Source organism: Montipora foliosa, chromosome 7 (genome assembly GCF_036669935.1).
Source record: "Montipora foliosa isolate CH-2021 chromosome 7, ASM3666993v2, whole genome shotgun sequence".
Taxonomy (NCBI): domain Eukaryota; kingdom Metazoa; phylum Cnidaria; class Anthozoa; order Scleractinia; family Acroporidae; genus Montipora; species Montipora foliosa.
This window is the reverse complement of record NC_090875.1, coordinates 15,021,604-15,034,462: the sequence shown is the minus strand read 5'-3', so window position 1 is coordinate 15,034,462 and position 12,859 is coordinate 15,021,604. Positions and strand designations below refer to the sequence as shown.

Sequence of the window (12,859 nt, the reverse complement as noted above, 5' to 3'; positions counted from 1 at the left end):
ATAGCTCAGGCATATTTAATAGAGGGGAATGGTTTGGAAGCTCGGCAAACATATCAAAGGAGCAAACAGAGATGGCAAGATTTAGGTTGGAGAGTCCACCATCTTTTGTTTTGCGTTCATACGCTATGCATGAATTACGTAACCAACACGTTTCTATTGGTTAGTTCTTCAGTACAACGTAAACAACTATTGTGTTTTGTGCTCGGTCAAGGCCAAAAAAGAGAACAAAAACATACAACAAAGAAATTTGTGGGGTTACACAAGGGGGACAGTTATTCTTAGAGTTATTTTCATAGGGTTATGTCGTAGAGTTTGAGTTAAGTTTCCAAAATCCTCAGCCAACATTCATAAAAGCTAACCTTAGGCCTAAGGTTAGCTTTTATGCATGTTTAGGATACTTTCTGTATTTCTGAATTCAGGATTTAGTCCTTCCAAAATCTTGAATTCAGGATTTTGGAAACTTAACTCTAACTTTAATGTCATAACTCTAAGAAAATAACTCTATTGCTAGTCAACCTCTTTCACAACCATTCCACTCTATTAACTATGGCTCAGGCAAGTGGCAAGTGAGCACCTTAATGTTGTGTACTTAGCGAGAAGGGAGCACGGGCATACAAAGCGTTTTGTTCGGGGTAAAAAAAAAAATAATAATAACAACAAATAAATTTAAAAAAAACGTGACCCTGTCCGAAAAGAGAAACAGTTGGATTTTACTCTCTCTACGACATATAACAATGTGAATTACCTGGTAAGCCCGGATGTGCACATCCCCGTATGTAACTGGCTCGTTCCATTCGATGGTGAACTGATAAGGAGACAAACTTCGGCACCAGATCCACGGAGGGGCGGGAGGGCCTGGAGTCTGACGAGAAAAGTTTTCATACCAGAACAAGAGTCAGAAGAATTGTACAACAGTGGCAACACCTTGCTAATTCCAAATGAAAATACACCATCTTCTTTCAGGGATGGAAAAGTGACAAATCCTTCTCTCTACTACCCCAGAAACACATCTAATCAAGAGTGAATTAGATAAGAGTGTCCTTATTGCCAGGGTGGGCTCCCCAGCACAGTCACAAATTGGTCTATTTTTAGAACACCCGTTCCCGTGAAAATTAGTTCTCATGTCCCTGAAAAAGCAAATCAGAAGTAGTCATGCGTGACATGGTTTCTCCTGATTGGTTAAATTGGCGGCCCTTTGCTCGTTTTTGCGTGTAAAGTGCATCTTAAAACAAGTCCATTTGTGACAGTGCCGGGATGAGCCCGCAAATCGATGGAGAAACACTCTTATCTAATAGGCCGAATTCGATATATCAATACTCAGACATTGCAACGAGGCATTATGATCAAATTTCCCGGGTCAGTTCTGTTTTGTTCGTCTCACAAGTGTCAAGGGAGATTTCTAAACAAATAAATATTCAAATTTAACCATAAAGCTCGTAGCCATGAGTGAATACTTATACATCGAACGTGGCCTATTCACTCTTGACCTAATCAGATGCACGCAGCTGTTTAGAGCGGTTTTCAAATGTGTCGTAAAACCCAAAACAAAGTAATTACTTTGGCCAACCAGTAAACCAATCAAAACTGGAAGTAAAATTACACGTAGCCGACAAAAAGCGCGGGAAAATGAGCACGCGCGAGCCACAAATGGTTTTTGTTTCACTTCTGATTGGTTGAAAAAGTGGCGCGAGAACTTTGAACCAATCATCTATCCTTACTTGAGGAACAGCATTTGGGGCACACTAATTACTTGGGGAAACTAAGTAACTGAGTTTCTGGACATATATGGCAGTTTCCGAGAAGACTTGAAATCTTCTAACCATTTACAGATGTGAGAATTGCTAGAAATAGGTAGCAAATGCTCAGACGTAAAGGGACACTTCGTGTTGTATATCAAAATAGGTCGGGCATCTAATAATGTTCATTTCTGGACAAAAGGGGGTCGTGCGATAATTATTTGAAATACATTTTTGGACTGCGGATAGGCTACCAACGGACTACTTTCATCTCTTGTTCCAATGAACGCGGCTGTCCACTTTCGAACTAACCCTATTAATAAGGTGTCGTCTCAGACATCAAAACTACCTAGTGCGACACAGAACTGATAATAGATTTTACTTTTTCATGTAATATTTGAAAAAAGAGGGCGAGTGTTTTATAAGGTTTCCAAATTAATCACGAAAAAACAGAAGAAATCACGAGGCGAACGGCCTTGTTTTTAATTGTTTTACAATTACGGCAAAATAGACCTAATCGGATTACTCAATACACACAGAATCTTAATTTCGGGAGATTTGAATTGCGCACAACATTGAGTTAGCCGATTAGGTCTATTAACTTCGTAACATTAAATTATTAATGCACTGTTAAACGATGTCACATCGTTTAACAGTGCATTACAAAAGTTTTGTAATGCATTGAGTACAAGGATTGACTATATTAAAAGCTATTCTGTTCACGTCTATGCTTTGTTGGTTTACGATTACATTCAGATTAACAAACATTTTGCACATGTCTTTCAAACACGCGCATTTGGAACACGTTTTTCACTGGGTTTCTAAACCAATCCCCCTGACCGCAACGGCGCTTTCTGGTTGGCTAATGTTTAATTAATTATTAATGACTTTGAGTTTGAGAAGGCGACTTCGCTCTCTTCTCGATACGATAAGTTTATAAAGTTGAAAAAATCCTGAGACGATACCTGGCAATGAAGCGGTCCAAAAACAGCCATTGCTTCTTCTCGATCATTGATAACTTCCAAATACATCGTGTACACGCAACTAAAAGAAAAGATACAAAAATTAACAACCTTTGACCAATCAAACCTAGGCTCATAGAACTTAGGGAACCAATCAACGCCAAGCTGACGGTTCCAGCAGCAAAACGATTGCGTGCAAATCGCAGAGGGTTTCTTTCTATTTTTGATTTGTTAGAGGAGTAAATAATAGCAGTCACGAGGAACCTTCGACACTTAACCAAGACTCTTTCTTTGCTGAAAAAGCAGTCTTTCAATGGGCACAGTTATGCTAAATTTGCTGTTTTTAGGTCAAAACTGGGTAAAAATGTAAATTAGTACTTTGTGGGATTAGCTCTATGGGAAGATATGAAATGTATTTATGGCACAAAGACATTGTCTCCAAACTTGAAAAAACTGGTAATTTTTTTCCAAGTTTCAATCCATTTCCATCCTCTCCATCCTTGGCTACAAACAACAAAGAATAGCTTCAGTGCACTTCAATGGTTATTGGTATCAAATTACAGTATTTTCTTGGGTCTTCATTGATGCACAGACGTCTTTTAGTGTTTTGAAGTTTGACTAAAAGAGCCTGACACTGCCCCTATAATGCATGCTACCTAAACTAACACCTGAGAGGAAGTCAAGTTATTTGTTTAAACGTCAGTAATAAACACTCTGGTTGTCGGCAGATGGTACAAACACTGGTCGTCAACGACCAGAGTGTTTATACCATCTACTGACGTTACACAAATAACTTGACTCTAAAGATGACTTCCGCTACGGTTGTCGAAACGTCAGTCAATGTCATCCTAAGAGGCCTTTTCAGGGCTACAAGAGTTTACTAGGCCGAATTAATTATGATATGACTCCTGGGTTCAAACCACTTACAATAATAACATGTACAACCACACTGGAATGGACTGACAGAGCCCCTAATTCTAACAAGGCCAGGGTCTGCATACACAGGCTGCTAGATTTGGTGTCCGATTGTTGATCACCACGCCGCTTAAAACGCCGGGACATTATGCTACGGAACATTTTTTTTACGCAGCTAAGCAAGCTTAAAGAGCCAGTGTTGAAGGCCAACACATTCATAATTATCCTGTTACCTCAGCAGTACAGACCAAATCTCGTAACCAGTTGCATCGCCGGGAAGTAACACTTCACTTTTGTCCTGGAGCTTGCTGCTGTACCAAATCAGTCTGAATCCTCTCACATCCCCTGACAGTTCCTTCACGATCCAACGAACCACCACCCCACCCTCCTCGTCTCCGCTTTCACTGCACGGGCTATCCCGCAATGATCCTGCGGGCTTGTTTGCTGAGTACTTCGCACTCAAGGAAATGTTCCAGTCTTGACGCGGTAACGTAACTTCCACAGGGTCAGAGGCAGATTCTTCCAAACATTCAGACAGAGGTTTGGACACCACCTCTTCATCGGTGTCCGTGTCGTTTATAGCCGAGTCCAGAGTTCCCAGGTTCTGAAAGAAAGGAAAATTAACTCAGTAGTTTGGACTGGACTACCGGACAAAAGGTCCTTCTACTACTACGCAATGTTGTTGGCGTCAATTTCTTTCTTTCTTTCTTTCTTTCCCGAACCTTCTTCTGCCTTAAGTCTCCAAAATGGCGGCCAAACGTTTTGGGAAGAAAGCACACTAAGCATGGGTCCCCTAAAATGCACCTGCATTAGGGAGCTTACGAAACGAGGACGACGACGGCTACGAGGACTTCATTTAAAAATACAAGTTCGCGTTATTCACATCACTAAGAAACTATTTCATGTCGTTTCGCGTTAAAAATGTGTAGTCACTGTCGAGGAATTAAACTGGTATGAATGGGTTGGAAGCGTAGAGAGAGAACTGAAAATTCATCGTCATGTGCTAACGTCCTTCACAGAACCTTGAATTTGGTCATTTCACGTCGTCATTCGGGAGATGACGGCAAAGAAATGTACCAAAATGTAAAACGCACGTGCAGAGCGTGCAGAGCCATTGTTTTTGTTCACTAAACCTATTGTTTTGTAGCGTCAAGACGGCGGCTTAGGGAATATCACGGGCATGTTAAGTAACTCGAACTTTCTAACAAGATGCCTTGCCGAGTATTCTCCCCAGCACCCAAAAATTTACTTGTTTGATGACTTATTGATGTTTCTTCACAAATGAGTAAGTTGCGTAACCATAGAAAGGGCAGCATCACACAACCAACGCTGACAAGATGATACAGCCCACAGTGTACGTAAGCCTATTTTAGTGGACGCACGCTATATTCAAGCCGAGGTAGAAGGCAACTTCCAGGTAGTGGGTGAGCGACAGACGGGGGGAGCGAATCCAACATGGCGGCTTGGCAAACCTAGAGTACAGGGTACTTTACCTTCCTTTGACATGCATCCATCCCTTCAGGCCCAGTTATTGCCACCAATACACAAGAGTATTTTATCCCGGATTTGCATTTCTTTAAAGTCATGTTGGTCTTGTCAGCTGCCAGTCTCGTGTGCACGCGACCATTGACTTCCACTCGGTAACCTTTCAGACGACGAACCCGGCCGCGGGCTGGGTCTTCGTGCACGGCGCAATGTGGATCAGAGACTGTGGCAAAACACCAAGTTTAAAGTGAGAATCAAATGTTATGAGGAGGTTTACAGTCCAAAATTAGTACTACTTCTTTCCGGGCCAAGCTGCAGTGAAGGTCTTGACGAAAGGCCAGAACTTTTACCCTTAACCAAGAAGGACTTATGCAAGCGAACCCCTACCCTAGCTTGCTAGGCATCTTACATAAAGTGGCAACAGAATCTATGCGTTCGACCCTTCAGGAGTGCCTTGGCGGTCGGCTCATCCAGATATTTCAAGTCTTTTAACGTCCATACAGCCCACACCCAAATTACGACTGCTATAATCTTTGATGTCAGATACTCAAACACAGAACGAGGCGGCGCACAAGCGGCTGTTCTAATACTTCTCTGAAATGTGAAATTAATAGAAAAGTTTCGACTTGTACAGCAACAAAAGAACAGAGTAGAGGTACCCGGCTCAGGGGATTAATTAGCATTTTGTTTTGTTTAAAACAAAGGAAGATGCATATTATTCCCCTAACCCTCGACTCTGTTCTTTTGCTGCTGCACAATTCGAAACTAGTCTATTGTTCACTTTTCACACTAGTGAATAAAAGACCCATGTATGCCTCAATATCGATTTACACAGACCAAAAATTTACTTGGTCATAAGCTTCGTCCTGACACAAACAAGTTTTGTGTAAAAGCAATAGGAAAACCGTAGAACGTTTCAACTCGTCAAGACGGTGATTTGAAAACAAAGATAAGCATGTTCAAACATTTTCAAACAAATGTGACAGCAAAAAACCCTTACCAAAAACTAATTGTAAAAAATATTTCCACTGGCTTTAAGTCAATTCTTCAGAAACGAAAAAGAAAGGCCATTTTATCGTCTGTTACACCCTCGTCACCAGAGCCTCGGATTGACCCAAGGCTCTGAAAACTCTTTGTAGGAGAACATGCGCCGTAGATTGAATTGTACTTGAACCTTACGGCGCCTGCTCACTCCTCGTGCTAACATGAATACACCAATCCGCTTTTGATTGTTCTTCACGAAAGCCAATGAGAAGACACTTTGTTTCAGGTTTCCCCAGAGCTCTTCTCTCCCTCATTCAAGAGAAGAGCTCTGGGGTCGAGATTGCGTCTGTCCATGTACAGAGCGCTCCTTCACAAAGTCGTATTCGAGCAACCACGCCTTTGCCGTACAAAAATCAACTCGAACAGATCAACAATTTGTCCCCGATTCTGATTTCTATCTTTGGAATGGTAAGGTAACTAAATTTGTCACCGTCAGCTTGGTTTCGTGTAAGCAGTATTTGTCTAAGTAATCACATGATGTCGGGTGCAATTTGGGATAAATAAGCAAGAGTAAACTTTTTCAAAGACCAACAAAATAGGCCACTTCGGAAAATACCATAATACTCTTTGTCTGTCCCCCTAAATTTCGCATAAGCATTGCTTTTTGTTTCCTCTTGGGACCATTGAAAATCCCAAGAGAAACAGGAAACAATGCTTATGCAAAATTTGGGGGAAAGACAAAGAGTATTATGGTATTTTCGGAAGTGGCCTATAGCACGAGTCCGCAGGGCAAGTGCAAGCAGCAGTCTTTGAGAAAAACTACAAGTACTTTACTCATTCCAAGTTGCGCTAGGAAAATAATGCGATTATTTATTGATGATATGAATGCACAAATTTCACCTTTATTGCACTAATTTCAACTATCTGCACTAATTTTACTTTTCTGCACTCTGTTTGGATTAAATGACGTGCTCTCAGCCAATCAACAATTTTTGCATAAATATCATTAACCAGTAAAATAAAATATTAGGTGAGCAAAACCTTATGCCTAAGATGAATTTTTTTCTTACCAGGCCCAAGAACGAGCGGTTTCCTCCACGAGAGTTTGACCTGGGTGGCAGTAAATCCGCTGACCAATAGCACTGGTGGCTCAGGTGGGGCAGATGTACAAGCCAACAGTGGCCCTGATAAGTATAACTGCTGCATTTCCGGCAGATTTTCGCTCAAAGTGCTACTAACCAACGAGTTTGTACCGCTTTCATCGCTCTCAAAGTCTTCATCGTATGAATAATCCTTGATCCCAGCAACAGCCTCGACAACAATCCTATAAACAGTTCCCGGATCGAGTCCACAAAGTTCCGCTGTAGACGATTCGCTTTCAACAACTAATACCTTGCCAGTGTCCTTTGTAAGCAAGAATCGCCCACGTGACTTCTTACGTAACTGCCTGTTTGGGACGTAATGAACTCGATAGTGCTGAATAATGGACATGCCATAAACGACAGCGTGTTCCCATGTGACAGCGATGGAGGTCGGTGCACGCGAACATATTTTTAGATTATCTGGCGGATCCAAGCCGTTTGTGAACGCAGAGAAGACGGTAACAGAGCCAGCGCTTGCTTCATGCGTGTCAAACAAGTCCTCTTCAGTTACTGCCTCAAGAATGAACGTGTATTCCGTTTTCGGCGTCAACGATTCGAATGTATAGGCGCGCGTCTCAGGTGACAACTGAATCGTCAGATTTTCGTTGAAAATGTCCTGATCCCTCTTGCCTACCTTCACACGAGTAGCCGCGAGAGAAGCAGCGTTCACTGCTGGATTTTCCCACGCCATTTTTATACTCACCTCCGTGGCGGAAACAACGTAGATGTTCCTCAGTGGACCTGGTGGAGAGGCTGTTACGAAGGAGATGGGCTGGGACCTAGCAACGTTTATTGGATGATCGCTGTAGTTGTCGTCATTGACGTGTGGCGCAATGCACTCTAACATCACGTGATATTCGGTTTGGGATTCAAGGCCTTTGATGGTGAAAGGATTTTCTGCGTAAATACAAGTTTGAAACGAAAACAAAGGTTACCGAGGTGTCAGTGAACACCAGATCTAGAAAGTTCGAGAAAGGACGGCTAGGCCAACGTCACAAAACAAGGATAAATACTCGTGTGCTACACAAGCGGAAAAAAAAATTGATGCACTTATTTTTAAATTTTAGTTTAGTTGACGACGTAAGCATGTGCAAGTGAATCTTCTATTCTTGGATTTCACATGACGTCACGGCCGCCATGTTGGTGTCGCCATGTTGGTGTCCCGATCCAATCCTCCGGGAATTGAAAGCTATTATTATGCTCACGTCTTCTTTTGTTTTCGTTGAAAAACATGGCTGTTGATCACGTGAGTGAAACCCAAGAATTGCCTATTTTCAAGAGATGTTATGTCCAGAGAAGCACGAAATTCGCTGCACGACGTTTTGATAAGCGTCACGAAGTGTCCCCTTGCTCCTTTTTAACATCACTCGACTGTGGGAATAGAGAAAATTAGTATCACCCAACTAGTGGACTAATGCAAATCCTGCATTTTGATTGGCTACGCTACTAGAGGACTATTAGTAAAAGTCCTCGAGTAGCGAAAAGCGTGACGCTTTCTTTCCTTTTATTGCCAAATAAATATTTCTTTAACTTGCATTTGCTTTTTTGTCCGACTAGTTTAGGGCCACGGGTCAAAAGGGCCACGGATCCCACGACTAGGGCCACGGGTCAATAGTTCATGAGGCGAAGCTGAATGGGCTATTGACCCGTAGCCCTTGCGGGCTACGGGTCTAATTGTTAATCACTACGAAATCCACCGATCTGTGGAATGGGCCCGAATTACTGAGTCACTGCCACGCCCACTTTCGCTTGTAAATAGTTCAAATTCTTGAGAAGTGTTGTGTTCGACGCAACTTTTCAGGCCAGGAAACCTTTCTTGCACTCGAAGTAACAGCGAGTCTGATGGTTGCAGTTGCAACCTCTTCGCCGGACAAGAATATTTTTATCCATGGAAAACGTACATTGTTGTGGTTATTCCGGTACACCTTGACGGCGAAAGCTGGCTACTGTTCACACCGTGGAAAAGGAAAGGAACTTCATTTAAGTGTCTAGTCGTTCTGGACTGGAGCACTATTTGAGGACACCGTCAACTGGAATTAACAATTAACGCAAATAAAGTGGGAAAGGAATTTCATCAAAATGTGTAACTGAAGTGGGCAGGGCGTTCGCTCAACAATTCAGGCTGTCCACAGATCGGTGGTTTCGTAGTAACAGCTGCATTTATCCGAACCTAAAAATACCGCTAACACTTAATACATCGTTGCTAGAAATAGCTGGCAAATTGTTAGAGTTAAGGGGACACTTCGTGCTGGATGTTAAAATTGGACGTGCCTTTATGGACACAAGTGAGAATAGCACAAAGTGATGTTTTTGTTGACATAGCCGTACATCGTTTCTTTAACTCTGTAATGCGGGTGTTGGAATTTAAATGGCCGATCCTCTCAGGGGCTTTTCAGGACCAATGAAAAAAGTTACTGAAGAGTACTAACTGAACGTAGACAGACCAGTGTGCAGCCGAGAATTTAACCCAGCACCGAGAACTTAACCCAGCACTTCCAAGAATAACATCAGCTAGACGCAAGAGCCGTATCTCCGACTACTCGGCTAAGATGTCTCCTCCTTAACGCCATGTTGTCGTGCTCTGACGACTTCATATGAAGCCATAGATGTTTATTCAACATTGATTTTATCAAACACAAGAAACAACAAAACAACAACAACAACTACAACAAAGCCTCCTCTCTTTTAAGCTTTACCTGTCACAATATACTTCATGGCAGACTCTTCGCCTTCCATCGTTCTCCAGCAGAAGACTCGAATAAGATCCGGAGCCACAGAGCGGTCTGCTGTCTGATCTAGTAACCACGTTATTAAAGCAGACCTGCACCCTAACTTCAGCACTTCAACTGATGAGACAGTCCTCACCAACTTTGAATACTGAATCACTAAGATCGAATCAGCCGAGCATGCGTATTGCTTCGTTTCATCTGCTGACACTTTGGATAGAAGGCTCGAGCTGCTTTCAACGCCGCTATCCTGTTGCTCGTAAGAACGAGCGAAATATCTCGATTTGCCGTTGTAATGGTCGAGGCTTTGTGTGAATGGTGCAGCGATGTCGTAAGTGATAGCAGTTAACCGAGCACGGATTACATCGCCAGCTTTGAAACCCGTCAGCTTTGTTTGACACTGGTCAGCGGGAACAATTTCCCCAGACCAATGACCATTTACTTGAAGAATGTACCCCTAAAAGAACAAAAACGATTCCGCGTCAACAGCAGGTTGCAACAGTCAATAACCAAACTGGTTTATGATAATGAAGCCAAAGGGCACATCATTGCAAATATAAAACTACTGAATGCCCAACATTTATGCACCAGCGCCGTAGAGAATTGCACTAAAAGCGTTCTACGCACGTTTTTTGAAGCGGTGCTCTTGGCTTTATGTCTTTCTTTGATAAGTCAAAAAACTGCATTAAGACATCCTCATGTCACCGCCTTGAGTCGACAAAGTGCTGTGACAAGATGCCCAATCCACTTGAAGGAAGCAATCAGATGTCTAATCACCTTGATTGATGGTACAGTCGGAGTTGATACGATGACTCACAAAGACGCCACGTGCTCTTCTATCTGAGACCTTACGGAACACAACATCCCCTGCGTTACAAAATTCAAGAGTAATCCGACAAATTTATACCTACCCCTAATGTGACTCCTCCAAATTCACTTGACCTACTCCACGATAAAGTGACTCCCGATTGGTCAATCCGAGAAACCCTTACTACTGGTGCAGATGGTGGGCCTGCGCAGAACAGATCCAAAACATTGGAGCTGTCACTGTAGCAACCACAAACGTGCAAAATCTTGCCACCTCCGATGTCAATCACTCGAGGATTCAGATAGGATTTGACGTGAACAAGGTATTTCCGGCCAACCTCCAAATTTGGAATGGTATAAGTGTGTTCACCGGTGAGTATGTCAGTCTCACCAGTCAGCGGACATTCGCCGTGGGGCATATCATTTAAGAAAACAATGTCGCTGCACGTGGCTTGCTCTTCAGAGGTGGCAGTGCTCGCAGGCTCGTCTCGTTTCCACGCGATGCAGATGCAGCCGAACGTCGCAGAATTCGTATGGTAGATTTGAGGTGACATCGGTGGAGTGGGACAGAAAACATTCACACTACTAGATAGCTTGCTGTCTCCTACACTGTGACAAGTGACCGCTAACAAGTTGAAACGGTGCTGTGTACCTAGATGGAAATGAGCCAATTTAAGATAACTTTGTGTGAAAGATAACTTCGGAGAAGATGAAGAAGATGAAGATGAAGATGAGAAGATGAATCTCGGAGTTGTTATTTTACAGAGATAAAAGATCACGTTTAGGGCAAACGGATCTCGTCAGACTAAAATTTGCGATTTGCCAAAAATGGAAGAGACTCGTTTGATATGAGCTCATTTAATTCGTTTTAGCAGCAGGTATCAAGTAACTCTTCGAAAAAGAGAGACCATTTAGAATAACATCATTTTCATGCTTTTATGATAAGCAGCATTCTACCGTGTCGCGTTTGCCGTGTCACTCAAACGCGATTTTTAATCTCTCAGTTAACTCAAGAGTCCACTACCCAAGAGAAAGAATCTTTCATCAGTTTTTGTTCCCATCAGCGTCAAAAAAGTGTCTACTTTTTAACCAAGTCAGTTTTGCCGTGGGAAAATAGACAATAGAGGTTTTGCACGGCAGCCATCATGATGTTGTATGGCAGGAACAATAGATTATTTTTCCTATGGGAACAAATGTTCTTGCTAATGCAAAACATTTCCATTGTTCCTTCCATGCAACATGACTGCCGTGCAAAACCTCTATAGACCAAATGTTGTACCCAATTCAAATCTCAAGACTCTTTGTGTATTGTATTTGCATTATAGTGTACCATTCACATTTAAATGATATGGAAATACCTGGAACAAAATGTTTTATTCCCAAACGGTATGAATTCGGTACAACATTGGTTGCAGTCGCATTAGGGACTTAATACTAGGTTTCATCGTTCAGTGTTCCGTAGGGATTCAAAACACCAGAGAGTTCACACTTGAGTAGTATCAACACTAGTGTTACACTGTGTTTTCTCTAGCTCAAGTGTGACCGCAACCTTTGAGTCAGCCGATTTAGTCTATTGTTTATTTCCCGCAAAACCTAGTTTCAAAACAGACACTTTTCTGACGCTGATGAGGCCCAGGGGCCTGTTTCTCGAAAGTCCCGACAACTTTTCGGGCCCGAAAGGCCAGTCGTCAAACTGCAATCTGCTTAGTTTGAAAAGCTAATCCTTTAACATGTTTTTTATGTAAGAAAAACAAAGCGGATTACGAAGTTTGATGGCTTAGAACCTCGGTGTTGGGAAGATATAAAGGGAATTGTGGCACCCGAAATAGGCTCAAAAAGTTTCGGGACTTTTGAAAAACAGGCCACAGGCCAATTTGGGTAATGGACTCTTGATTAAGTACAATATTTAACAGCCAAATAAATATATAAAACTATTTTACATAAGAAGTGTTAAAAGTTCGTTAAAAACTTTGTGTATATCTAGAAAAATTAATTATCCTGTTGTACAGTGAGCTTAAACTCGTTTTCCTCTAAAAAAAGTGCTTTCTTCTGACATAAACAACTTTAATAGTTTTACTTCTCGAGGGGAGGGGTGGGGGATT

The 12,859-nt window shown here is 42.2% G+C and overlaps 1 protein-coding gene across 1 annotated transcript in view; it reads right to left on the bottom strand.

Moving 5' to 3' along the window:
* Nucleotides 1-12,859, bottom strand: part of LOC138010778 (uncharacterized) — a 115,214-nt gene that overhangs the window by 50,031 nt on the left and 52,324 nt on the right. The window contains exons 37-39 of the mRNA XM_068857753.1: nucleotides 10,862-11,409; nucleotides 9,921-10,407; nucleotides 7,153-8,121 (exon numbers count right to left, since the gene is read on the bottom strand). Of these exons, the coding sequence (XP_068713854.1) occupies nucleotides 7,153-8,121; nucleotides 9,921-10,407; nucleotides 10,862-11,409 (2,004 nt within the window). The remainder of the gene's footprint in view (nucleotides 1-7,152; nucleotides 8,122-9,920; nucleotides 10,408-10,861; nucleotides 11,410-12,859) is intronic.